We start from the raw sequence: 26,725 nt of genomic DNA, 5'->3' as shown, positions 1-26,725 counted from the left end.
TTTAAAAAATACACTTTTTTGAGTTAATAAATAAGACAACAGTAAAGTTAGCCCAAATTTTTTCTATATTGTGAAAGATAATGTTACGCCGAGTTAATTGATACCCAAAATATCATGCTCGTGGAATGTCGTCAAACTTTGGCACTTAAAAATCTCCATTGGTGACAATTTACAATTTTTACAGGTTACCAGTTTTGAGTTACAGAGGAGGTCTAGGGCTAGAATTATTGCTCTCACTCTAACGATCTCGGCAATACCTCACATGTGTGGTTTGAACACCATTTTCATATGCGGGTGTGACTTACGTATGCGCTCACTTCTGCGCGCAAGCTCGGCAGGATGGGGCGCTTTAAAAAAAAATGTTTTTTTCTTATTTATTTTACCTTTTATTTTTTTATTTTTACACTGTCCTTTTACAAAAAAAATAATGTGGGTCACTTTTATTCCTATTACAGGGAATATAAACATCCCTTGTAATAGATAACAAGTATGACAGGACCTCTTAAATGTGAGATCTGGGGTCAAAAAGACCTCAGATCTCATAATTACACTAAAATGCAATAAAAAAATAAAAAAAATAATTAAATGTCATTTAAAAAAATAAAATAAAAAAATTTCCCCTTTAAGAGCGTTGGGCGGAAGTGACATTTGACTTTGCTTCCGCCCCTCAATGCTATGCAGCCGAGCGGGGGCCATCTTTCCCTCACTCTGCATCCAGGCAATGAGGGAGAGCGGACGCAATCGTCTCTGCCGCTACCCTCTCCCGCCCCGATAAAAGTGATCTTTTTTTTTTTTTTTTTTTTTGCCACTTCAGCGAAATTTATCTTAAGAGAAGTCGTATCAACTTTGAAAATCAAAATTTGTCCCGTCTCTTTTTTTTTCACATCATTGTGGCTAATGTTCTGTTTGTCTTTATTAATCCTGTACATTATAATTAAAAGTAAAACACAATTTTCCTCCAAGCGAGCAGATCATATAGAGACCACATGTACAATCTTCAATAATATCCACAAACCTTTAAATCTTTAAACCCTCCATTTTCCCCTCGTACCACCCCCCCCCCCCCCATCACTCCATTCACCTCCACCATCCTCTCATCCCATACGCACACCACCCACTCCACCTATTGCTCTTACACCTATCCAGCCCATTCATACTCTAGCCATAACTTCCATATATTCTTATATTTCTTTAAACTGCCTCTCCTTCTATACCAGAGTTCCTCTTTCGTGATCATGTCCTTAACCTCCATTTCTCCATTCTCCTACTGTTGGGGGTTCTTTCTCCTGCCACTTCCGTGCTATGATTTTCCTTCCCTGAAACAGGCATCTTATAATAGCGGTCTGGGTGTCTTTCAGCATATCCTTTTCCTCCATCAAACTCAACAAACAAGTTCTGGCCTCCATTTCCAATGAGGACCCAAATATTGCGTTAATTTCCTCCACTAATTTTTCCCAATACCTGTGTAGCTTGGGGCATCGCCAAAACATATGCACTAGGTCTCCTCTCGCATCTCCGCACCGCTGACACTTCGCATCCTGCCTCTTACCAAACCTAAATAATTTCTCTGGTGTGTAATAAGGTCTATAAATCAAATATAAATAAGAGACCCCCTGTGACGGTGATAGAGATATCCTTGGCCCTAATGCCAGAATAAACTTCCATTGTTCCTCCGTTATTGTGCCAACCTCTTCCTCCCATTTGGTTCTCTTCCTGGACTCCACCTCCCCTTCTTGCCCCGCCTTATTTATACTCCTGTACATTTGTGAGATCAGCCCTTTAGACCCCTTGGTGTTTACCAGTTTCCTTAACAAGGGCATTTCACTCCACTCTATCGCCTTGCCTCTAAATTGTACCTCCAGGGCATGCCTTACTTGCAAGTAGCTGAAAAATAATCTGTTGGGCATTGCAAATTCCTCTTTTATCTCTTAAAAAGGTTTTCAACCTCCCTGCCCTATACAGTTGCGCCAAACAGTGAATACCCCTCCTGTCCCATTCTTCTAGTTTCCCCATCGCACTAAGCTCATTCAGATTTTTGTTATTCCATATCGGGGAAAACTCGGAGAACCCTGTATATCCCAGTACAGCCTTTACCGTCTTCCAGCATTTAATCATTAGCTGAGTTGTTGGGCAGCTATATCCAAGTTCAGCCTCCACTGCCTCCACCTCTGTATCATGACTGATGTTGTACAACCATACACTATTTCTTCCTACCCCTTCTTCCACCAGATTACTGCCTCTCATAAACTGGATTTGGGCTGCCAAAAAGTAACTCCAGGGGTCCGGTAGCGCCAAGCCTCCCTACTCTCTCGGCCGCCGCAGCGCTTTCAGGCTAATTCTTGCCCCTCTGTTTTTCCAGATTAATTCCCTAAACAAACTGTCCAGCCTCCTAAACCAGTGCTTCGGAATCCAGACAGGAGAATTGTGTAACACAAACAAAATTTGCGGCATCCATATCATTTTAATAAGATTGCATCTACCGGCGACCGAGAGAGGAAGGCCATCCCACACCCGGCTCTTCTGTTTTAATTTTGCCATTAATGGTACTACATTGCCAGTTATGTACTGCCCTGGATCTTTGGTTATATTTACCCCCAAGTACCTCATTTGATTTACAATTTTTATGGAGTTCACCTGTTCTGGGAGCGGGTTTACCAGGGGATCTATTGGTAAAAGAGCCGATTTTTCCCAGTTAATTCTCAAACCCGAAAAACGCCCAAATTCTTTATTCAGCTTCATAGCCCCTAGCAAGGAAGCTTGTGTGTCTTCCAGGAACAACAGGATATCATCCGCATACATTGCGACTTTCTCCTCTACACCCCCTCTTTTAAAAACCTGAAATTCTTGCGACATTCTTAGGGCGACCGCCAGAGGTTCCAATGCGAGGGCGAAGAGCAGGGGCGACAGTGGGAATCCGCCGCAGAGACCACTTTTATCTTAAAGAGAACAACACGCTGTTCCTGAAAATACCGGGGTTATGGCAGGTAGTACCGACGTACAGGTTAATTTATGTGAAGTGGTTAAAGAACTGGTACCATTTTTTTAAAACCAGTGGTTGGCTTTCTTGTAAAAGCAATCCTAGTGGCTAACTAGCTGCAGCACTGCTTTTACAAGCAGTGGGAGGAGATCTTCCCCACCTTCCCTCCATCTTCTGTGGCTTGCTTGGGCTCTCCTGCCCCCCCCCCCCAATTTTTTCTCTGCTTTAAAGAAAATATATAATGTTTGGGGTTTCTAAGTAATTTTCTAGCATAAAATACTAATTGTTTCATGTAAAAAAAAAAAAAAAAAAAGTGCCACAAAAGGCCTGGTCTGGAAGTGGTTACATGTACTTGTTTTTACTTCAGTTGCTTCCTGGAAATCCTAGGCCAAAATGATGTCATAAATCCCAGGCGTTTTCATGGGAGTAGGGGCTTCATCAGCTAAGCACACCCTCCTGCATACCTAAGTTAAGGGCAGATGGAGTCCAGGAAGTAAATACTACCTGAATCATCTGCCCTTACTCAAGATGGCCGCAACTAGAAATGCCAGGAGGGTGTATTTCAAAGTGTTTTCTCAACAAAATAAAGCTTGGATTCACAGATGGGGGATTTTCCTTTTAATATTAAAAATGAATTAAATAGCATTATTACTATTATAAAACAGGATGTATATATCACCAACAGTTTGCGCAGCGCTTTACAACATGAGGGCAGACAGTACAGTTACAATACAATTCAATACAGGAGGAACCAGAGGACCCGTTTGTGGTGCTCAGTTTAGACATGTGCAATTTGTTTCATTCGAATTTGTTTTGTCCAAATTCGTTAATTCAGAAACATCCGAATTATTGAAAACCTGTTTAATGAATTTTTCCGAATATTTGTAAATTCGAATATCTGAAAATTTGTAAATTTGTAAATTCTAAAATCTGAAAACCCGAAAATCTGAAATAATAACTAACTATTAAATTATAGGTATTGAAATTGTATCTGAACTAGACATGTGCACTACTGAAAAATTTGTTTATTTTAGTTTCATTCATTTTTTTTTTTCGGGTCATTCGTTATGATCACAATTTGTAAATTAGAAAATTTGTCAATTCGAAAATACGAAAGAAAATCTGAAGATTCGAAAGAACGAAAATTCGAAATAATAACTAACTACCTAATAATAGCTAACTATTACATTATAGGTATTGGAATTTCCTTTCAAATTTGGCTGTTAATGAACGTAACGAATACGAATTTATCCGAAGTTACGAATTATCCGAAATAACGTATGCCGCATCTAAACGGATGGAACGTAACAAATTAATAATAACAAATAATAATAATAAAACTTTTTATTATTATTATTTATTATTAAAGAGGAAGTAAACCCTCCTGCAAAAACAAAAAAACAAAAAACAAAACACACCCTGCAAGATAAAGGCATAATGAGCTAGTATGCATAGCATACTAGCTCATTATGAATTACTTACCTGAGATCGAAGCCCCCGCAGCCGTCCTTGTCTCCCCCTCAGGCTGTCGACATGTCGCCTGGGGCTTGCTTCCGGGTATTACAGCTCTGGCGCTGTGATTGGCCGGAGCCGCGATGACGTCACAGTACAACGTGCGTGCCATTGCTTCAGTTGGCTTAAGTGCGCATGTGCCACATGACGCGGCACATGCAAATACAGGGATATCTCCTAAACCAAGCCTAATTATAGGCTTGCCTGTAGTTTAAAGTGGTTGTAAAGGGTTTGCAACCACTTTAATTCGATCTGTTCCATTTGTTTAGATGCGGCATTCGTTATTTCGGATGATTCGTAACTTCAGATAAATTTGAATTCGATACGTTTGCTAACAGCCAAATTTGAAAGGAAATTCCAATACCTATCATTTAATAGTCATTATTAGTTAGTTAGTTATTATTTAGGATTTTCGGATTTTCGTTCTATAGAATTTACGAATTTTCAAATTTACGAATTGCGATCATAAGGAATTACCCGAAAAACGAAAAAAAAAAAAAAAAAAAAACTAATGAAACTAAAATGAATGAATTTTTCGGTAGTGCACATGTCTAGCTCAGATACTGTTTAGTTCCTCTTTAAATAACAAAATGAACAAATGATCTTTTGAACGTGGAGTATTCCTTTAATGCAGGGGTCTCAAACTGGCGGCCCTCCAGCTGTTGCGAAACTACAAGTCCCATCATGCTTCTGCCTGTTGGGAGTCATGCTTGTAACTGTCAGCCTTGCAATGCCTCATGGGACTTGTAGTTTGACAACACCTGGAGAGCCGTCATTTTGAGACCCCTGCTTTAATGCATTCATTTTTGGGGATTTTTTTTTATTGATGGTGCATTGTTTCTTTTCGCTTTTAGTAACACTGATTTTCTTTCCAATGCAGAGCCAGTACGTTTTCTTAAATCAGTGCGCTCTGGACTTTATAAATTCTCGAAAAGCCCCGGACTATGACATCTACCAGAACAGTGAATCCATCTACCAGAACAGTGAATCCATCTACCAGAACGCTGACTCAGTCTACCAGAACGTTACGTCCCTCTATCCCAGCGTCAGCAGGACCAACCTATAGAAACGTTTAAATCCAAAACGACCTCTCTGACCGAGGAGGCGCGCTGCTGGTACCAATGAACTCATCATTACAGGGAATCGCACTTTTTATTTGTTCCCTGGAGGTTTATGTTATTTAATGAATGTGTATGTTTTGTTTTTTTTTCCTCTTCTTTTTTGCAGATGTACTTTTCAAATCTGCTGGGAAGATATGGTACATCTAAATTATAAAGATGAACATTATGTTGTACACCACTATGTTGGGTGATTCTCTTTACTGCAAGGTATTCTTCTCCGTAAGACAAAAATATATGTTTTTTTTTTAATCCTTAAATACCAAGTCAGAGAAGTCCATGACTTGCGTCCACTCTCCTTCCTGGCACGTTTCTGATTTTTTAAAAAACAAAAAATATAATTAAAGGGCACCAGTGTCAGGACAAGATCATCTAGTGCTCAGGGCAAATTGCGCCCCCCTCCCTTCATTATGTGTGAGCTTATGAGGAGGAGGCGGGGGGGGGGGGGAGAGAGCACAGCTCGCACCTCTCCCCGGCCCTCTCCTTCTCTCCTTGCCACCTTCAGCGCTGGGCTGACAGAAGTAGTGATGCCGCTGTCACTACTCCTGTCAGCCTTATTGTAGAAGGAACTTGCAGCACCTCCATCCCTACAATACACGCTGGGCCCAGGGCGGCCGCCCCTTTTACCCACTCCCTGGGCACTGGGCACCTCCCAGGACAGGCAGTATAGGAGTTGCTGAAATATTTAATGACGCAGGCTCCAAAAATGCCATCTAAAACCTTTCCAGCCTACTGAGTCTCTTATCTAAAAAAAAACAATGTAGTACCCAGGTCATGGATAGGGATGAGCGAAACTGAGAGCTCCTATTTTGACCAAAATTTTTGCAAAATGCCTTACATTTAATACAGCAGGTATATATCGTTAAGGTTGCTTTTAAGGGGTGTCAGGTGGTTGTAAACCCTTACATACACCCAATGAAGTGACTGGCCACAGATGATACACAGAGATGAAACAAATCCTCCTACATAAGCTGTACCTGTTTATCTGCAGTCTTCTCTTCTCTACATCTGTTCAAAGTGTAGAATTTATACAGCTCGCCTGAGCTTTCAGAAAACAGGTTACACACAGCATAGCTCAGTGAGGAGAGCTGATTGGAGGGAAGGGACCCCCCCCCCCCCACACACACACAGGAGCAAAGCTGAGGCTGTCAATCACAGGCTGTGTGCTGGAGCCCCCTCCCCTGTCACCTTTTTACCTCTTGGTGTCAGGAAAAGTTATCAAAAGTGGCTCAGCAGACAGACATGAGTACACACTATAGAAGGATATGCTTTGTTCATATTTCATATCTGAGGTTTACAACCACTTTAATGGCTCTTGAGGGTTTCAGGAAGCTCTTTTAACCACCCCGGAACTGTTGCCATGCCAAAGAAATGGCCCCTTGTTATCAGCGTCTGGCTCTCTCATTTGAGAGGCAGTGAGGAGGCGTTGTATCTCCACCTTACCACCTGTTTTAACCCTCTAAAGGCCGGACTACCGTGCCGCAACCATGTGCATTGCAAACAGTTGCTGAGCGGCATAGGCATGAGCAGGGGGTGTGCCACGTGTGCCACGTGCGGTGATGATTCCTGCTACTGCCTGGGCTTCCCCCCTGTGTTGGCCCCTTAGCCCCACAGTGCTGCTGGTTTCCCTCCTCTCCCTCCGGCTGCTGCGGGAGATGTTTCAGGATAGAGAGCGGGGGGAAGGGTCTAGTGAATATGTAATTTACCGTCCCCTTCCTTTTTTAAATGAACAGTGCTCACTGCATCCATTCATAACTGAAGCATAGTAAACTGTTTTTTTTTTTTACTATGCTTCAGTTTGTGAATGAACAGGAATGCCACTTGGCACAGAGCACTTCCCATTCATTCATTGTCCAGTGCAGCTGAGGCTGCAGAGAAAGGCTTTGGGGTGCACACCCTAATGTAATAGGGTGAGCAGTTGCAGCACGGTGCTATTCACTTGAATGGGTCATGTTTGGCGAGTGGTAGTGCCCGCCGAATATGACAGGGGGTATGATTCCTGTAGTGGCATGTGCACACCCTGGGCCATCGCCTCTTGTGTAAGCAAGCCCTTATTAAATAATCAAACCTACCTTAAAGACACCCCTTTAATGAAAAAAGGATTTTCTCCAAAGTGGAGAGTTTCCTTACCGGTGATATTTACTGGTGGGAAAATCGGTGGTTCTCTTTCATTTCCGCTCATCCCTAGTCTTTGATTTCACTGCCTACATACTTGTTCCAGATAAGTGGTTCGCTAAGCAGTGTGCGGAGGTCAGAATGTAGCCGTGGAGCCGGCCTCTTCAAAAACAAGTCAGCAAAGGCAGCTCCTGTAGCTCTATGCTGGTTACACTAACAGCCCTGTTATAAACCTGATAATTTATTTGCAGTAAAACATTCTACATTTTTTTTAATTTTTTATTTACCTGTCCTGTTTTTATGTGATATAAATTTGATTGAAATATAAAGATCAAAAAAATGATGTAATAATTCATGTGTAAATTAATATATATTCTGGGAAAAAAAAAAAAAACTATATTAAGTCATATGATGCGTGGTAACCCATGGCAACCAATCAGAAACCTTCTTCCTCTAGTCTGTTTCGCAATACACTTTATTGGTCTTTGTATAATGTTGTTAAATGTAATTGTACATAATTAGATTTAAAGAATATTTTATATTTTTGGAATCAAACCCTGCCAACTTTTTAGCTTTTGTTACTGAGATGTACATTTGGTTTTGTTTCAAGTGTAACTTACTGAAGTGCCATATTATTTAGGTGAGATATTATATATTTTTATGTCTGTGGAAGATCTTTCTCAGGATAATCATGCACTGAAATAAATATAACTTATGCAACTAGGGAATATAGTCATAGTGGATGTCTATGTGTGTATTTAGGCCAAAGCAATAGGAGTTGCACTTTTACAGTTGTGTGAGATTATGGAACTATCAGCCTCATGTGTGGGTCACCTATAGCAACCATACCTTCTTATTCTAATCTGCACTACAGAACCTAAATCTGGAATCAAAATGGTTGTTATAGGCAACACAATTCGACACTACATAGCCAAAAGTTTTGAACACCTGACCATCACACCTACATAATACCGGCGATAGGTATGTGGACCCTCCTCCAATTTATTGAGTTCAGATTTTTCCAGTGAAGGGTACTGTTTATGCTTCAGCGTACAAAGACATTTTAGACAACTGGGCTCTTCCAACCTTGTGGTAACGGTTTTAGAAAGGGCCATTTCTCCTCCAGCATGGCTCTGCCACTGTGCACAAGGTCAACTCCATATTGACATGGTTTGATGAATATAGAATTGCATATATAAAAGGAGCGCCAGACCAAAAGATAAGAGTTCAAATTCATTTATTTATGTTGTGTTCAATAAATTTATTTGGAGTGGCGCTCCTTCAATATATGCACGTCTTTTCCTGGTAACCTGCTGGAGTACAACAGTAGGGTAGCCTTGCCTGCTGTGAGAAGCCTAAGCTGAGCCAGTGAGCTCTTCAAATGTTTTTTTCCCTCTCACTAACTTGTTTAAACTCATATCAAAGCCTCTCAAAGACTCATATCAGAGCCTCTTGGGTGCCCTTTTTTTCATTGATGAACATAGAATGGCCAGCACAGAGTCCTGACCTCAACCCTACTGAGCACTGTTGGTTATGTGCCAAGTCATCTCATTTAACATCAGTACCTGACCTCATCAATGGACACAATTACCACAGACACTGTCATGGTTAGAGGTCAAGCTTGGAGACCAGTAGCTATAGCAGTAGAGAGGCTCCCACTGACCAGCTGGATAAATGCAGCAGCAGGTCACCCTGGCTGATGACACGGGTTCACCCGAGGTTTGGTGTCTAAGCACTAACCGGTGTTCCCCAGAGCTTCTGATGGTGGAGATGCTGCATATTAGTACCAGGTCGTGGTCTTCAGGATCGCCCCACCAAGAGGTGAGCAAGCCGGTGTCCAGTAAAAGATATAACAGGTTGGGTTAAAGCCGAAGCATAGTCAGTAAAGAAGCCAAAGGTTGGTAATAAGTGGTCGCAAGTGGGGATCCAGCAGAAGCGTAGTTGAGGACCAAGCCAAAAGTCGGTAACAAGTCATAGCAGAGATACAGTCAACAGCAAGACTGACAAGAGCAAGATATTGGATGGAGAGAGCACAACAATCTTAAAAACAGGAAGTGAAAAGGCATGGCTTAAATAGGGAGTTTGTAGGAGGAGCAAAGAGTTCAAGGTTCAGCTGAAAGAAGACACAAAGCAAGATTGTCCAAAGGATCAGACAGGATGTTGTTCAGCGTCTCAGGTGGCTCAGCAAGAACACACATAGCCAGACACAGCACAGGTCACAGGTTCAGACCCGAGTCTTGACAGACACAAACTGTTGTGAAAAGCCTGTCCAGAAGGAGGCCTTCATGGTCACGAAGGTAGGGTTACCCCATTATAATGTCCACAGTTTTAGTATAGGATGTTTCAGGTGTGGTGGTCAGGTGTCCTCAAACGTTGAGCCATATAGTGTATAACGCATGGATGGTCTGTAGGATTCTTGCTACTCAGTATTGTAGAGGCTGATCTGGCCAGTGAAAGGCCAAGATGATATCATCTGAGAATATTGTCTTCCTGACTGATTGAAGGCTGCTTTTAGAATATACTCTGATGCTCATCACTTGTGCCCTGGAGTGCCACATATTAGTTAACTTGGGCTGTGTAGCAGATTTCATGTATTTTTAAGAACTCTATATTGTTCTCCCATGAAGGAAAGGCATTAAACACCAGACTGGCAGCAGAAAAATATAGGTTTTAATGCAAAAGCGGTGACATTCCTTCACTGTTGGACTGACTCGGCTAATGCAATATATACTAAAATAGCACTTTATTAAAGGGAAGTGCCAAAACTTACAATGTTTTCCAATGTTTTGAATGCAAAGTTAGCCTTAGGATAAATGCATGCTTGTAGAACTGTAATAAGGGCACAAGCATATGTCAGCACTATATATTAAAGCACCACATAAGCAATGAATTAAATAGACATTGAATGTAATTGACAAAGATTAATTCTTTTTGTACCTAGAGTGCTTTTTTTTATAAGCAAAAGCTGTCTTCTCTAAGATGAACAAAGTGAAAAACTGTCCTGGCATTGTTGTCTATCAGGTGCAATCAACAAACTGGACCTAATACAATCCTCCTTAATGAACCCATAAAACTGGCGATGTCCTTTTTGCACATGGTGCCAGAAACCATCTCAAATTGGATCTGTTAACACTGTGTTAAGAATCTTGCGGGGACATATAAATCAGGAATGCAAGAAGAACAGAAATACTTACCTGACATGAAAAAAATGCTGCTCGGGGTTTTTTCCTTTATCCAAAACCCTTGGTGTTGGTCCTGTTATCTCAGCTGAAGGGTATTGGTTAATTCTTTTCTACTGCAAGGACCATATGCCCAAAGGCCTAGGCTTTTTGGTATGTAAGCAGAACAGGAAGTACATTGGGTTGATTTAGTATATCAGCTCTTCTGTTACTCTACATCAGGGTTTCTCAACCAGGGTTCAATGAAATCCTAGGGTTCCTCTGGAGATTGATAGGGATTCCTTGAGTAAAGAGCAATTTCTGCCTCTCAGATAAGTTCCCACTGACACCATTGATCTTTTTAACTATCTCTAAGGGGGTAATTCTTCCCAATGACCACAAGTGTAAGATGCATTCTTCCCACTGACCATCACACCAATCTATTATGAGATGTAGATATAGTAATGTTTAGCAGGGGTTTCCTGACACCGGGAAGTTATTTTAAGGGTTCCTCCGTGTTGAGAAAGTTGAGAAAGGCTGCTCTACATGGAAAAATGCTACTCAGGGTTCTTTTCAGTACGACTACCTTATCCAAAACCCTAGGCACTGGACTATGTGCTCAAATGCCTAGACTTTTTGATATGTGAGCAGAACAGGAGGCAGCATAGATTGGGTTGGGTTAGTATGTTAGCTCTTTTGTTACTCTGTATCAGTCTTCCTCAACCTTTTAAAATGGAGGAACCCTTGGAATAACTTTCGGGTCTCAGGGTACCCTGCTAATAATTACAATATCTACAGTTAAGGGTACATTAGCCTTATGGTCACTGGAAAGAGTGAATGCTCCTTACATTTGTGGTCAGATAGCTAAAAAGATAAATGGTGCCAGTAGTTACATTTCTCATTACCCAAGGAACCCCTAGCAACCTCTGGAGGAACCCTAGGGTTCCACAAAACAGGGAAAGGTGGCTCTATATGCAACTATGCCAGCAAGTCTCTTAATACAGTTTAGAAACAACACTGTTAACACCCCCAAAAAATTCTCCAAAAGCAGTTCCCTGTAATATCCTTGCATTTCTGGTGGCCCGTGTCTCATATCTCCATTCTGCATTCATCTGCCTCTTTAGCATTCAACACAGAAATGTCAGATAGTGGTTTGTTTGCAGCCCCTCCAAAATTGAGCACAACTGGTCCTACCTGCCTCTGCATGATGTGATTCCACCCAATTTTACTGGAAACTGCTTTGAGGAATTTAGGGGGCAATGATATGCGAGTGTTGGCACTCTTTCACCAATCACAGAACATGTTTTTGGCATAATTAGAATGGCCAGTGCTGACTGTGACAGCTTACTACCTACCATTGCACTTTGTTAATAAAGATAAAAGAGCCGAGGCAACTTTTTATATTAGAAGGAATTTTTTTTTTTCACATTTTTGTTGTTTTTATTGTCTTTTTCTATTTGTAACCCAGAATACAGAGCTGTTGGAAAATTTTACACAACGCTTGGTTTTGGCTGCCTATTCAAATATAATATTTATTTTTTTAATGACAAATCAAAATATACTCGTAATAATGCGCAAACGGTGTTGGCATACTTGAAAAATAAGATACATTTTACATGTGAAAGATACTTGTTTTACTGAAGGAATTCTTAAAAGTTTGTAAAACATTCCAGTGAAGTCTCAGGTTTAGATAAAATGTGAAATCTGTGTCTTATTGTGTTTGGTTTTAACTTTAAATATAATGACAATACACTGTTTTTTTTTTTCTGTATAATGATATATATAGATTGATAAATATGTAATAAAAAATGTATATATATCCTGTAAACTGCGTTTGCTGGATAGGTAATAAAATCTTAATTTTTAACCACGTTTCACTTCTTCATCACTTTTCATAAGAAGTAAAAAAAAATATCAACTTTTTTTGGCCATCCCGATTGGTGCATACGCAATTTAACTCTATAAATTGTCTTTGTTTTATTGTGAGAAACACTTCTAATAGCTGTAAACCCCAACTAAAGGACATTTAGTTTGCTGAAACACTGCATTTTTCTTATATTGTTTTCTCCTTTTTTTTTTTTGTTGCATCTTAGTACTGCTGATGCTTTGCAGGCTCTTTGCAGCCCCTTTCCTGACAAATTGCACTCCAGTGATGGCTGCATGGCATTTCTCAGGATGGGTCTCCGATGTAGACAGTCCCAACTACTCTCCTCCAAGCCTTCCATCCAAGCTCCACCAACTGATGGGAGCTGACTCTGAGCAATCTGTTACTCGCTGACAATTATACAACCAAACACAAAAGTGGAGCCGCTCACCTTGCAAAAGCTGAGATTCCATTTTATTGTTATCCAGTGTAGTCCGCCTAATTCTGTTATGCGTTTCACTTTGCTAGAAGCTTAGTCATTGACTCTAGTCATAGAGGCTACTCATGGGGGAGATTTTCTAAAACTAAAACACTCAGAATCTGGTACAGCTGCAGCCAATCAGCTTCTAACTTCAGCATGTTCAATTAAGCTTTGAAAATAAAACCTGGAAGCTGATTGGTTTCTATGCACAGCTGCACCGGGTTTTGCACTCTCCGGTTTTAGTAAATCTCCCCCCAGAGAGTCAGCCCTAGAGAAGGGAAACGCGTAAGTGGAGACAGTAGATTACCCTTGCACCAAATAACAATTCATTATGGCCTTTTAGAAGGTACAGTGGACCATGCCTGTATAATGGCCATTTGTCATCACCATGGAAGCCTTTGTGACACTGCTTCCTTATGAATACAGTACAGTCAATAAGGATTGTCACTCAAGGACAGGAAGTGTGTTACTGGCAAGATCACCAGGTAAATATAAAAAGAAAAAAACCCTGCACACCAGTAAAAATAGAAATAAAATACCCGTTCACGCCATGCTCTGGGACTATACTGGTTAGCCTTGCCCAACGCAAGACCCTGCAGTGCGGTAGTGCGTGCTGAAAAAAATAAATGGCATGCAGTCCTTTCATCGTATTGTGATGCGGCCAATAAAACTTAAAGTGATTGTAACGTCTTGTTTTTTTTTCCCCAAAAAATAATAAACATGTTATACTTCCCTGCTCTGTGCAGTGGATTTGCAGAGGGCAGCCCAGATCCTCCTCTTCTCGGTTCCCTCTTCGGCGATCCTGGCCCCTCCCTCCTGTTCCGTGCCCCCACAGCAAGCAGCTTGCTTTGGGGGCCCCACCGAGCCGAGTCACAGCTCCCTGTGTCCATTCAGACATGGAGCCCTGGCCCCGCCCTCGCTGTCCCCTGATTGGCTAGCCTACTTTGATTGGCAGCAGCGACAGCCAATGGCACCATTGCTGTGTCTCAGCCAATCAGGAGGGAGAATCTCGGATGGCTGAAAAACTCATGGACATCGGCGGACAGAGAGGGACCTCAGGTAAGTATTAGGGGGGCTGCTGCACACAGAAGGCATTAAGATAAAAAACCTTCTGACTTTACAACTCCTTTAATAAAAGGTCTCAAAAAAAAGGGGGGAAAAAAAAAGTGCGATGCCCCAGAATCGATGCATTGATACTATTACTCCCAGCGGCTGTCCGTTCAGCTTGGTTGCTGGTGTGAATGACCCCCCCAAAAAAAAAAACAAATGCAACCACCAAATCTAAGTACCGGTAAGTTGCAATATATATATATATATATATATATATATATATATATATATATATATACACACAGTGGATATAAAAAGTTTACACACCCCTGTTAAATTCTCAGGTTTGTGTGATGCAAAAAAAGATAAATAATTTCCGAACTTTTCCCACCTTTAATGTGACCTATAAACTGTACAACTCAGTTGAAAAACAAACCGAGATCTTTTAGGGGGAGGGAGTTAAAATGAAAAACTAAAATAAAGTGGTTGCATAAGTGTGCACACCCTGTAGCTGTGTTTAGAATTAAGCAATTACATTCAAACAAATACAATTAAATAGGAGTCAGTACACACTTCCCATCATTTAAAGTGCCTCTGATTAACCCCAAATAAAGTTCAGCTGTTCTTGTAGGTCTTTCCTGACATTTCTTAGTCGTATCCTACAGCAAAAGCCATGGTCCACAGAGAGCTACCAATGCATCAGAGGGATCTCATTGTTAAATAGGTATCAGTCAGGAGAAGGGTACACAAATAAATATACCATGGAACACAGTGAAGACAGTCATCATCAAGTGGAGAAAATAGTGACATTACCAAGAACTGGACGTCCCTCCAAAATTGATGAAAAGACGAGAAGAAAACTAGTCAGGGAGGCTGCCAAGAGGCATACAACAACATTAAAGGAGCTGCATGAATATCTGGCAAGTACTGGCTGTGTGGTACATGTGACAACAATCTCCTGTATTCTTCATATGTCTGGGCTATGGGGTAGAGTGGCACGATAAATTTTAAATTTTGCAAAAACACATCTGATGTCTCCCAAAAGCATGTGGGAAAATGTGTTATGGTCTGATGAACCCAAGGTTGAACTTTTTGGCCATAATTCCAAAAGATATGTTTGGCACAAAAACAGCACTGCACATCACCAAAAGAACACTATAACCCACTGTGAAGCATGGTGGTGGCAGCATCATGTTTTGGGGTTGTTTTTCTTCAGCTGGAACAGGGGCCTTAGTCAAGGTAGAGGGAATTATGAACAGTTCCAAATACCAGTCATTAGTGGCACAAAACCTTCAGGGTTCTGTTAGAAAGCAGAACATGAAAAAGAACTTCATCTTTCAGCATGACAACGACCCAAAGCATACATCCAAATCTACAAAGGAATGGCTTCACCACAAGAAGAATAAAGTTTTGGAATGGCCCAACCAGAGCCCAGACCTGAATCCCATTGAAAATCTGTAGGGTGGTCTGAAGAGGGCTGTGCACAGGAGATGCCCTCGCAATCTGACAGATTTGGAGTGTTTTTGCAAAGAAGAGTGGGCAAATATTATCAGGTCAAGATGTGCCATGCTGATAGACTCATGCCCAAAAAGACTGAGTGCTGGGATAAAATCAAAAGGTGCTTCAATAAAGTATCAGTTTAAGGGTGTGCACACTTATGCAACCACGTTATTTTAGTTTTTTTTTTCACTTCCCTCCACCTAAAAGATTCAGTTTGTTGTTCAACTGAGTTGTACAGTTTATAGGTCGCATTAAAGGTGGAAAAAGTTGTGAAATGATTTATCTTTGTCTCATTTTTTTACATCACAGAAACCTAACATTTTAACAGGGGTGTGTAGACTTTATATATATACAAACACACACACACACTATATTGCCAAAAGTATTGGGACGCCTGCCTTTACATGCACATGAACTTTAATAGCATACCAGTCTTAGTCTGTAGGGTTCACTAATGAGTTGGCCCACCCTTTGCAACTATAACAGCATCGACTCTTCTGGGTTCCTCCACCCCAGACTCGCTCATCCATGTCTTTATGGACCTTGCTTTGTGCACTGGTCCAAATCATTTGGTGGAGGGGGGATTATGGTGTGGGGGTTGTTTCTCAGAGGTTGGGCTTGGCCCCCTAGTTCCAGTGAAGGGAACCCTTAAGGCGTCAGCATACCAAGACATTTTGGACAATTTCATGCTCCCAACTTTATAGGAACAGTTTGGGGATGGCCCCTTCCTGTTCAAACATGACTGCGCACCAGTGCAGAAAGCAAGGTCAATAAAGACATAGATGAGCAAGTTTCGAGTGGAGGAACTTGACTGGCCTGCACAGAGTCCTGACCTCAACCCGATAGAACACCTTTGGGATCGATTAGAGTTGAGACTGTAAGCTAGGCCTTCTCGTCCAACATCAGTGCCTGACCTCACAAATGCGCTTCTGGGAGAATGGTCAAACATTCCCATAGACACACTCCTAAACCTTATATCTATAAACAAGGGTTGTGGCGCTTCCTATGGGGTACTGAATGGGAGGGGTGTTAATAATGTACACGGGTGGTTCCCTCAATGAGCCCCAATAAGGTACCTGGTAGCTACAGGAGCAAACTTTGTTACCGTAAGAGTATTTATGTCTATAACTAGACATACACACATACATCCATATACACCTGCATATATCAACAAAAATAATATTCCTGAAGATAGTTCATTCAGGCCTAATTAGAAGGGGTGTGGGCTGGAGCCCCTGTGACTGTGATACGTATACCACCACTAGGTAGTCATGTGTGTGTAACCTTATAAGTGCTCTTCTGCCAAAATATCCAAACACTCTGCTAACCGTGCAAAGTGAACAAACATAAGTGAGCATACATAGAAAATGTTACCCAAATATAGTAATCAAATAAACATAATGTGATCAAATGAAGTGCATGTTACCCAGATAAATATCAAATAAACATAATGTGATCAAATTAAGTGCAAAGGAAACCAATAGTTTTTTCAGTGATAATAGTCCATAAGATACAGAACTTGTTCAAATCCAGTATTCCAAACAATTTCGTGACTTAGGTGCTCTCGGGTAATTCCTGTGACTTTAGTGCTCCCCCTTCAGATCCCCACTCACCAAATACAACAACCCCGTAGAGGGGCAACCAGCATAAGATGTCTCTTTCACAGTCTCTTCTCCACGTTGATCTGGCGGGCTTTACAGGATGGTTTCCGTTGGTTATCCCAATAGATTCCCGGATCCGGGTATATAGGTAGCTTTCTAATAGGTAGAATGTTCACAATGGCTCCCTCATGGAAAGGAAAAGATAGGAAGCTTCCATGGTGTAGTATGTAAAAAGCTTTATTCAAAAACCTCCATCAACAATCAGCGGAGTATATTAGGCAAAATAAAATCCATAAAAAATATATAAAAAAATATATAAAAAATACACTCCTAAACCTTGTGGATGGCCTTCCCAGAAGAGTTGAAGCTGGTATAGGTGCAAAGGGTGGGCCAATTCAATACTGAACCCTACAGACTTAAGCCTTATACACACAATGGGATTTTCAGCAGGGAATTGTGTGATGACAGACTGTTGGCCTAAAATCCGACCGTTAGTGCGCTCCATCAGACAACTGTTGTCCAAATTTCCCCCAACAAATGGCAGGCTAGTAAATTTTCCGGTCTGCTGTCAGATCTTCCTATCGTCTGTACGCAAGTCCGTCACACAAAAGTTGAAAAAGTAAAAAAATGCATGCTCGGAATTAATACTCACCAAACACAACATTAGCAGAAGGTGCTCAAAGGGTGGCGCTCAAGAGCTGCAATTCCTCGTAATACGTCACTACGTTCGCGTTTGTTGGCCGACAATTGTGTACCGTTTGTAGGCAAGACAGGTTCCCAGGACACGCCCTTCGGATAAAAGTCTGACGCTCTGTTGGCCAACAATCCGACCGTGTGTACGAGGCTTTAGACTGGGATGCCATTTGTAACGACACCCCGAGTGTGAAAGGGGTTAAAGTCGTTTAGGACATTCCATACCCAAACACAAAGTCAGCTACCGAACACTTTCATCAACCGAACCAGGAACCCATACAAATAATTCTCCCCCAAATACGAGACAAGATGCTCTGTCTTGAGGGTCAAGCAGGAATCAATTCATTTATTTTCACACATGGACACAACAGATAAAATAACTCAGAGACTCTTCCCCCCACCCTTGGAAAAGAGGGCGGGTTAAACCGTCCAATGACAATAGACACACAGGTCAGGTGTGTTCAAACTTCTCATCAGTACACAGTCTTATCAGCAGGGGGCTGCTGGAGGAATCCCCCCTCCCTCCATAGAGATACACATCCCAGAATATCAGACACAATGGAACATTGGAATACAACCCCAAACTAGCACAGCAAATAGTACACAACATAATGAGACAGCACACATTATATATACATATATACAGCATTGAGTCTGACTAGCACAGATCATAGTGGGGTTCTCATTCACCTTGTGCCCCCATTAGTGACTCCCATCACAATGGCATATCCAGGGTCCCCAGAATCTGTGTGTCTTGGGGGATATGGACCTGAATATAAAGTAATACCAGGCATAAAGCTCACAAAGAGCGCCGTTCCCCCAAATGCCATGGCCCATAATCGGCTGGCAAGAGGCTGGCATTCAGTCCCCTCCAAAAGCCTCTGTCCCGGCTGGGTCTGTCACACCATTAAAGTTCATGTGCGTGTAAAGGAAGGCGCCCCAACACTTTTGACAAATAGTGTATGCGTTATGGTGTGTTGTGTTGCGCTCTACCGTACAAATCAATGGGTTTCTGTTCACATTGAATGCCAATGCAACACATGTAGAGGCATGCACGTTGCCACGTGTCTTGGCAATGCCCATTCATGCGTGCATTTTAGCAGCACATGCGTGAATGAGCCCTAAACTAGAGGGTAGAGCTTTTCATAAAAAAAAAAAAAAAAGACTATGCTCCAGTAATTCTCAGAGTAAATAAATTCAGACTGAACACAGAACAGTGATGGATGTTCTCTATTCGAGGACATGCTGTAAGCCTGACCTTATCTCTAATACAGAGAGTGCTTGTCCCACTTATTGATCTGCTGGTCCCATTACCATATTGCTGCGCTATCTGTCTCTGCGTCTCCTCTTTTCTTCCCCATCTCAGCCCTTCGCTCGGCTCTCCCTGACAAAAACTGTGTTAGAGATCCCAGATTAATTGTCCCCCCCTTGCTCTCCCCCGTCACGTCAGGTGTTGCCAGCATCTGCTTCCTCTGGGTACCAGACCCTTGACAGCTCCGCAACCGATGCTAATGAACAGAGAGCTCCGTGCAGTCTGCCAGCTTTCTGCCCGTTGATTGGCCGTTCAGTCATCCCTTGTGCTGGCTGGCCTCCAAAAAAAAAAAAAGAAAAATCCCGTAACGGGCAGCAATCAGGAAAATGAGCAAGAGGTCCTCCTCCGCCTGTGGCTAGAAGGAACCTGCGCTGGAAGAGCCCACTCATGCCCTGCTGTACGGTAAGTAGAATTAAGACCTATTCCTGGAAAGCAAACCGTAGAAAGCTAGAAGAGTGGCGGCAAAAGACCAAGTGGTCCATCCATCTACAAAGACCAATGATGGTGTGCAAAGTGCGGTAAGCCATACCGACCCATTACTCATCACCGTTGGCCATAAAGAAGGCGACCGGTTACTAGGGGTTACTGCCATCCGCCGCATCAAACACACGCCTTGGTGCCACGTGGTAACAAATGATCTCGCTCCCGTGTGCGAAAGGGCTTATTATTATTCTTGCCTTATGGCAAATTGAGGTCTTGTGTAGAGTCTTTCAAGTGGGAAGTCGCTTTTTTTTTTTTATCAGTCAAGGCTTTTTATCTCAGCACAATGGGAGCGTTTTCCCGAGCTGCAGAGACGCCGTTTAATGCAGTTCTTTTGTTAAGGAACAATGTGCTATTTGGTGGCAGCTGGATGCCTTTACAAGGTACGCGGGGAACCGTTCTCCTGGAATCCATGGGAGAGAGATAGACTAGATACTGCATTGCACCCAATCTACCGGAGAGCCCAACGATGATGGTGATGAATAATGACTTGTGGAAGTTTGGAGTTGTGAACTCCTCGGTGTGCTCGGGGGGGGGGGGGGGGGGGGGGCTGTGGATGCCGGTTATATGGAAGGAAGTGGTAGGATGCTGCAGAGATGGATTGGGGGGGGGGGGGGGGATGCAGAGTTCTGCAACCTGAAGATTAAAGTGCTTGTGGGACTGCAAGGATCGTCCTGAGCTCTGCAGTTCCCCATTCAAACAGAGTATATATATAATTTGTATATTAATGTAAATAACAATAATTATTTATAAATAATAATGATAATAATAATATTAAACAACAACAATGTATAAAACAATAATTATTATTATTTATAAATAATAATGATAATAATTAATAATAAACAACAACAATGTATATAACAATAATTATTATTATTTATTACTAATAATGATAATAATAATAATAATAATAATAATAATAACAACAATGTATATAACAATAATTATTATTATTTATTACTAATAATGATAATAATAATAATAATAATAACAACAACTATGTATATAACAATAATTATTATTATTTATTACTAATAATGATAATAATAATAATAACAACAACAATGTATATAACAATAATTATTATTATTTATTACTAATAATGATAATAATAATAATAATAATAACAACAACTATGTATATAACAATAATTATTATTATTTATTACTAATAATGATAATAATAATAATAATAACAACAACAATGTATATAACAATAATTATTATTATTTATTACTAATAATGATAATAATAAGAACAACAATGTATATAACAATAATTATTATTATTTATTGCTAATAATGATAATAATAATAATAATAATAATAACAACAACGATGTATATAACAATAATTATTATTATTTATGACTAATAATGATAATAATAACAACAACAATGTATATAACAATAATAATAATAATTATTATTATTTATTATTAATAATAATAATAATAATAATAATAATAACAACAATAATAGCAACAATATTATTATTGTTGTTGTTATTAACCATTATTATTATTATTATTATTATGATGATGATTGTTATCTATACTGTTATTATATAATAATATAATTATGTGATATATTATTTTGATAACACAATTTAATTGCAAAATATTAAAATGTACAACAACAACCACTTGGGGGTGATATATATAAATGGATGTACTATGATCAGTTTGCATCATGATACTGGGCATAGGTGTGCGCAGCCTATTGCATTAGGGTGTGCACCCCAAAGTTCAAACAGACATGCGCAGTAGAGCAGTGGATGGTGTTGGTGTCAGTTTTTTGTTTTGATTATTTTATTTTGTTATTTTTTTAAAAATATTTTTTTAATAAAAAATAAAAATTATGAAAAAAATAATTTTAAAAAATTGTAAAAAATAACAAAATAAAATATTAAAAACAAAAAAAATATTATTTTTTTTACAATGTGTTAGGAGCCCCATTGAGGGGTATTGGTGAAATAGCAGAAAAAGGGACTGAGGACAGAGCTTTCCTAGTCTCTTTTTCTGTAGCCACAGCTTCCATGGGGGTTAAGCAGGGGGAAGATGCATTGCACAGGGTGATTAGGGTGTGCCCAGGCACACCTGGCACACCCTGTGCGCACGCCTATTATACTGGGCTATCTTGAATCTTATCCACTTCAGCCCCGGACCATTTGGCTGGCCAAAGACCTGAGCACTTTTTTGCGATTCGGCACTGCGTCGCTTTTACTGACAATTGCGCGGTCGTACGGCATTGCTCCCAAACAAAATTGACGTCCTTTTTTCCCCCACAAATAGAGCTTTCTTTTGGTGGTATTTGATCACCTCTGTGGTTTTTTTTTTTGCGCTATAAACAAAAAAGAGCGACAATTTTGAAAAAAACGCATTATCTTTTACTTTTTGCTATAATAAATATCCCTAAAAAATATATAAAAAAACATTTTTTTTACCTCAGTTTAGGCCGATATGTATTCTTCTACATATTTTTGGTAAAAAAAAAAACGCAATAAGCGTTTATTGATTGGTTTGCACAAAAGTTATAGCGCCTACAAAATAGGGGATAGTTTTATGGCATTTAAATTTTTTTAAAATTTTACTAGTAATGGCGGTGATCAGCAATTTTTATCGTGACTGCGACATTATGGCGGACAGATCGGACACTTTTGGCGTTATTTTGGGACCATTCACATTTATACAGCGATCAGCGTGATTAAAAATGCATTGATCACTGTGTAAATGTGACTTGCAGTGAAGGGGTTGGCCACTAGGTGGCGCTGTAGGGGATAAGTGTGTCCTAGGGATGTGCTCTAACTGTGGGGGGGGAGGGGCTGTGTGTGACACGACACTGATCACCACTCCAGATTACAGGGAGCAGAGATCAGTGTCACGAGGCAGAACGGGCAAATGCTTGTTTACATCAGCATTTCCCCGTATTTTCTCTCCGTGAGACGATCGCGGGTATTCCCGCGATCACGCTCATGGAGCTCCCGGTGGGCGCGCGTCTGTACGTGCCCTTCTGCCACAATATATCTGCGTGAAGCGGTCGGGAAGCGGTTAAAGTGGTTATAGACCCCACAAAAAAAAAAAAAAAAAAACCTGCAAGACAAAGGCATAATGAGCTAGTATGCATAGCATACTAGCTCATTATGTATTACTTACCTGAGATCGAAGCTCCCACAGTGGTCCTCGTTCACCGCTCTGGCCGTCGACATCACTCCCGGAGTTACTTCCCGGGAATTGCGGGCTCCGGCGCTGTGATTGGCCGGAGCAGCGATGACGTCACTCCCGCGCATGAGCGCGGGAGCCGATGGTAACGGCACAGTCTAACTGAAGCAACGGCACGTACGTGCCATTGCTTCACTTTGCTTCAGTGCGCATGTGCCGATGATGTCGGCACATGCAAATACAGGGAAAACCTGAACAGTTTAGGAGATATCCTGGGTAGCTACAGGTAAGCCTAATTATAGACTTACCTTAAATGTCATTTATCATTGGGAAACCTGACGATGCACATAACCACCTTGATGAAATAACATTAAAAGCTCCGCTTCACACAGGGGCGGATCCAGAGTCAAGTCTCGGGAGGGGCACTGCCAGAAAATACATTTTTTTTGCGGGCAATTTATCTGGGAAATGGCTGGTGTTGGCGCTTCAATCATCACGGCACCATGGTTATTATGGTGTCAGGATGATTGAAGCACATTATTTCCATTCTTACATTGTAATATACAATGAAATAGTTAAACTCACCATAACGCAGAATCAGTTGGAGTCACTTTCCACGTCGCCTGCCACCAAATGCGGATTGTCACTTGCAACACACTGCAAATTGTCACGACACCTGCTACACGTTGCGGATTGTCACTTGCCACGTCACCTGCCACATGCTGCGAATTGTCACTTGCCACCAAATGCGGATTGTCACTTGCCACGTCACCTGTCACCAGATGTGGATTGTCACTTGCCACGTCACCTGCCACACGTTGTGAATTGTCACTTGCCACGTCACTTGCCACATGTTGTGAAGTGTCACTTGCCACGTCACCTGCCACACATTGTGAATTGTCACTTGCCACGTCATCTGCCACACGTTGCGAATTGTCACTTGACACGTCACCTGTCACCAGATGCGGATTGTCACCTGCCGTGTCACTTTCCTGCTAAGGTGGTCTCTTGCTATGTCCCAGAGTCAGGCAGCAGAGAGATGATGTAATCTCTCTGCTGCCCATAGCTGCCTTCACAGTGAGGGCGGAACTGCAAGGATGCAGGGCAGGCGCAGGGTGGTGAGAGATGTCATCTCTCTGCTCCCCTGCCTGCCGGCTCCCTGATTGGCCAGCAGCCCGCTCAGTCACACACAGAGCTGCCCAGCTACCCCCCTCTCTCACCTGCCCACTCACCGAGTCGACCGAGCCGCCCGCACTGTCACTAGTGGTGCCGCCCACACTGTCACCTGGGGAGCCGCCCGCACTGTCATCCTCAGAGCCGCCCGCACTGTCATCCCCAGAGCCGCCCGCACTGTCATCCCCAGAGCCGCCCGCCCGCACTGTCATCCTCAGAGCCGCCCGCACTGTCATCCCCAGAGCCGCCCGCACTGTCATCCCCAGAGCCGCCCGCCCGCACTGTCATCCTCAGAGCCGCCCGCACTGTCATCCTCAGAGCCGCCCGCACTGTCATCCTCAGAGCCGCCCGCACTGTCATCCCCAGAGCCGCCCGCACTGTCATCCTCAGAGCCGCCCGCACTGTCATCCCCAGAGCCGCCCGCACTGTCATCCTCAGAGCCGCCCGCACTGTCATCCCCAGAGCCGCCCGCACTGTCATCCCCAGAGCCGCCCGCACTGTCATCCTCAGAGCCGCCCGCACTGTCATCCTCAGAGCCGCCCGCACTGTCATCCTCAGAGCCGCCCGCACTGTCATCCTCAGAGCCGCCCGCACTGTCATCCCCAGAGCCGCCCGCCCGCACTGTCATCCTCAGAGCCGCCCGCACTGTCATCCCCAGAGCCGCCCGCCCGCACTGTCATCCTCAGAGCCGCCCGCACTGTCATCCCCAGAGCCGCCCGCCCGCACTGTCATCCTCAGAGCCGCCCGCACTGTCATCCTCAGAGCCGCCTGCACTGTCATCCTCAGAGCCGCCCGCACTGTCATCCTCAGAGCCGCCCGCACTGTCATCCCAGAGCCGCCCGCACTGTCACCCTCATTCTCGGAGGGGGCAATTGCCCCGTTGCCCCCCCCTGGATCCGCCCCTGGCTTCACATCAGAGCCCTACTTTCATATCAGAGTCCCCCCTTCATATTAAACCATCACATCAGAGCCTCCCTTTCACATCAGAGCCCTCCCCCCTTTGCATCAGAGCCCCCCCGAGTAAATAGATACCTAACATGTCACACTTTACAATTGCGCTCACTCGTGGAATGGCGCCAAACTTCAGTACTTAAAAATCTCCATAGGCGGCGCTTTAAAAATGTTTACAGGTTACATGTTTAGAGTTACAGAGGAGGTCTAGTGCTAGAATTATTGCTCTCGCTCTAACGATCGCGGCGTATGTAACCTGTGTTTATCTGGCTCTGATACTAGTCAGTGCCTCACCAGCCACTGACCTCCCCGCACGACCCAGCATGCGCCCCCCCTATCACATAGGAGTCCTCATATCAGAGCCATACAAACACATTTTTGCCCCCCCCCCCTTATCACCATAGACCCCCCTCATCACAGACCCCCCCCCCCCTCCCCCAATCACACAGCACCCCCATCACAGAGCTATTGGATGTTAGGGTGTCTGCCCCCCACCAATAGCAACTCATGATACTGATCGAGGGTAAACTGGGTCCAGTGCTGCACCCCAAGGGAATCCAGAGAGCACCCCAGAGTGCCACAGTCCCTGATTGGCCAACATTGCTCCAAATTGCATAATAAAGTCCGCGTGAAACACCAAGTTGGATTTGCAAAAGAATTATTTTTTGTATCACATTTGATGTAATTTTTTTTTTTATAATTTGATAACAACGCAGGTGATTGGAGAAATTTAGGAGTGATACATTGTTTAGAGTTTGTTTATGTTTACAGGGTTTATATAATTGGGATTTGGTACACAGTATGTAGCAGCTGAGATTGAGGCTCTTTAAATTGTATAGTATAGAGCTTTCACAGTTTACACTTTTATCACCTACTATTATTATTTTAGATGATCTACTATTATTTTATTATCTACTATTATTAGTTTATTTTATCTATTATTAATATTTTATATTATCTACTATTTTTGTTTTATAGATAAGGATTATACATATGGATTACTATATACTATACCATTTTTCTCCCCTTACCTCTTAGATTGTAAGCTCTCTGGAGTGGGGTCCTCGTAATCCAATTGTATTGTACCTGTTTTGTCTGTTATTTTGTAACGTGATGCACAAACAGTTGACGCAATATACATCCTGAATAATAATAATATAATTGATGAGATATTATATAATATACATTTTTATAGTTGTTTATTGTTTTTATGTTAGCTCTGAAGAAGTGGTAGAGTGGCTCTCCACCGAAACGCGTTGGAGGTATCCACTAAATATCTTGAGGGCTCATTTATATGGATGGTCGGAGTGGAGAGGATGTGGGGGGGGGGGTAAAATCAGTGCAAGGTTGCAGCCGCAACTTTACTGCCTCCCAACCACCCACCTATACCAGGGTATGCAGCTGCTCATCCTGCGGTTGGGATGCTGTGCAAACCGCTGGTGGTCCCGCTGCAGAACGCAACCTGTTCAAGTTTCTGTGGGTCAGCATTTTGATACCATCGCCAAACATGACCAATTCAAATGAATGGTGAATAGAAGAGTTTTCTAATATTTTTTTATCTTCAACTTTGCATTAAAAT

The 26,725-nt window shown here is 42.2% G+C and overlaps 2 protein-coding genes across 3 annotated transcripts in view; both read left to right on the top strand.

Moving 5' to 3' along the window:
* LOC141111935 (receptor-type tyrosine-protein phosphatase beta-like) overlaps positions 1-12,747 on the top strand; it is a 337,059-nt gene extending 324,312 nt beyond the window's left edge. The window contains exon 46 of the mRNA XM_073604158.1: positions 5,370-12,747. Within this exon, the coding sequence (XP_073460259.1) occupies positions 5,370-5,555 (186 nt within the window). The 3' untranslated portion in view covers positions 5,556-12,747. The remainder of the gene's footprint in view (positions 1-5,369) is intronic.
* A 6,319-nt stretch (positions 12,748-19,066) lies between these two features.
* Positions 19,067-26,725, top strand: part of OSBPL5 (oxysterol binding protein like 5) — a 209,883-nt gene continuing 202,224 nt past the window's right edge. For both annotated transcript variants that reach the window (XM_073604157.1, XM_073604155.1), the window contains exon 1: positions 19,067-19,783. In XM_073604157.1, coding sequence (XP_073460258.1) covers positions 19,769-19,783 — 15 coding nt within the window. In that variant the 5' untranslated portion in view covers positions 19,067-19,768. The remainder of the gene's footprint in view (positions 19,784-26,725) is intronic.

The sequence above is a fragment of the Aquarana catesbeiana genome, linkage group LG11 (genome assembly GCF_042186555.1).
Source record: "Aquarana catesbeiana isolate 2022-GZ linkage group LG11, ASM4218655v1, whole genome shotgun sequence".
Classification (NCBI taxonomy): Eukaryota; Metazoa; Chordata; class Amphibia; order Anura; family Ranidae; genus Aquarana; species Aquarana catesbeiana.
Note: the sequence above shows the minus strand (reverse complement) of the source record. Positions and strands in the feature narration are given on the sequence as shown.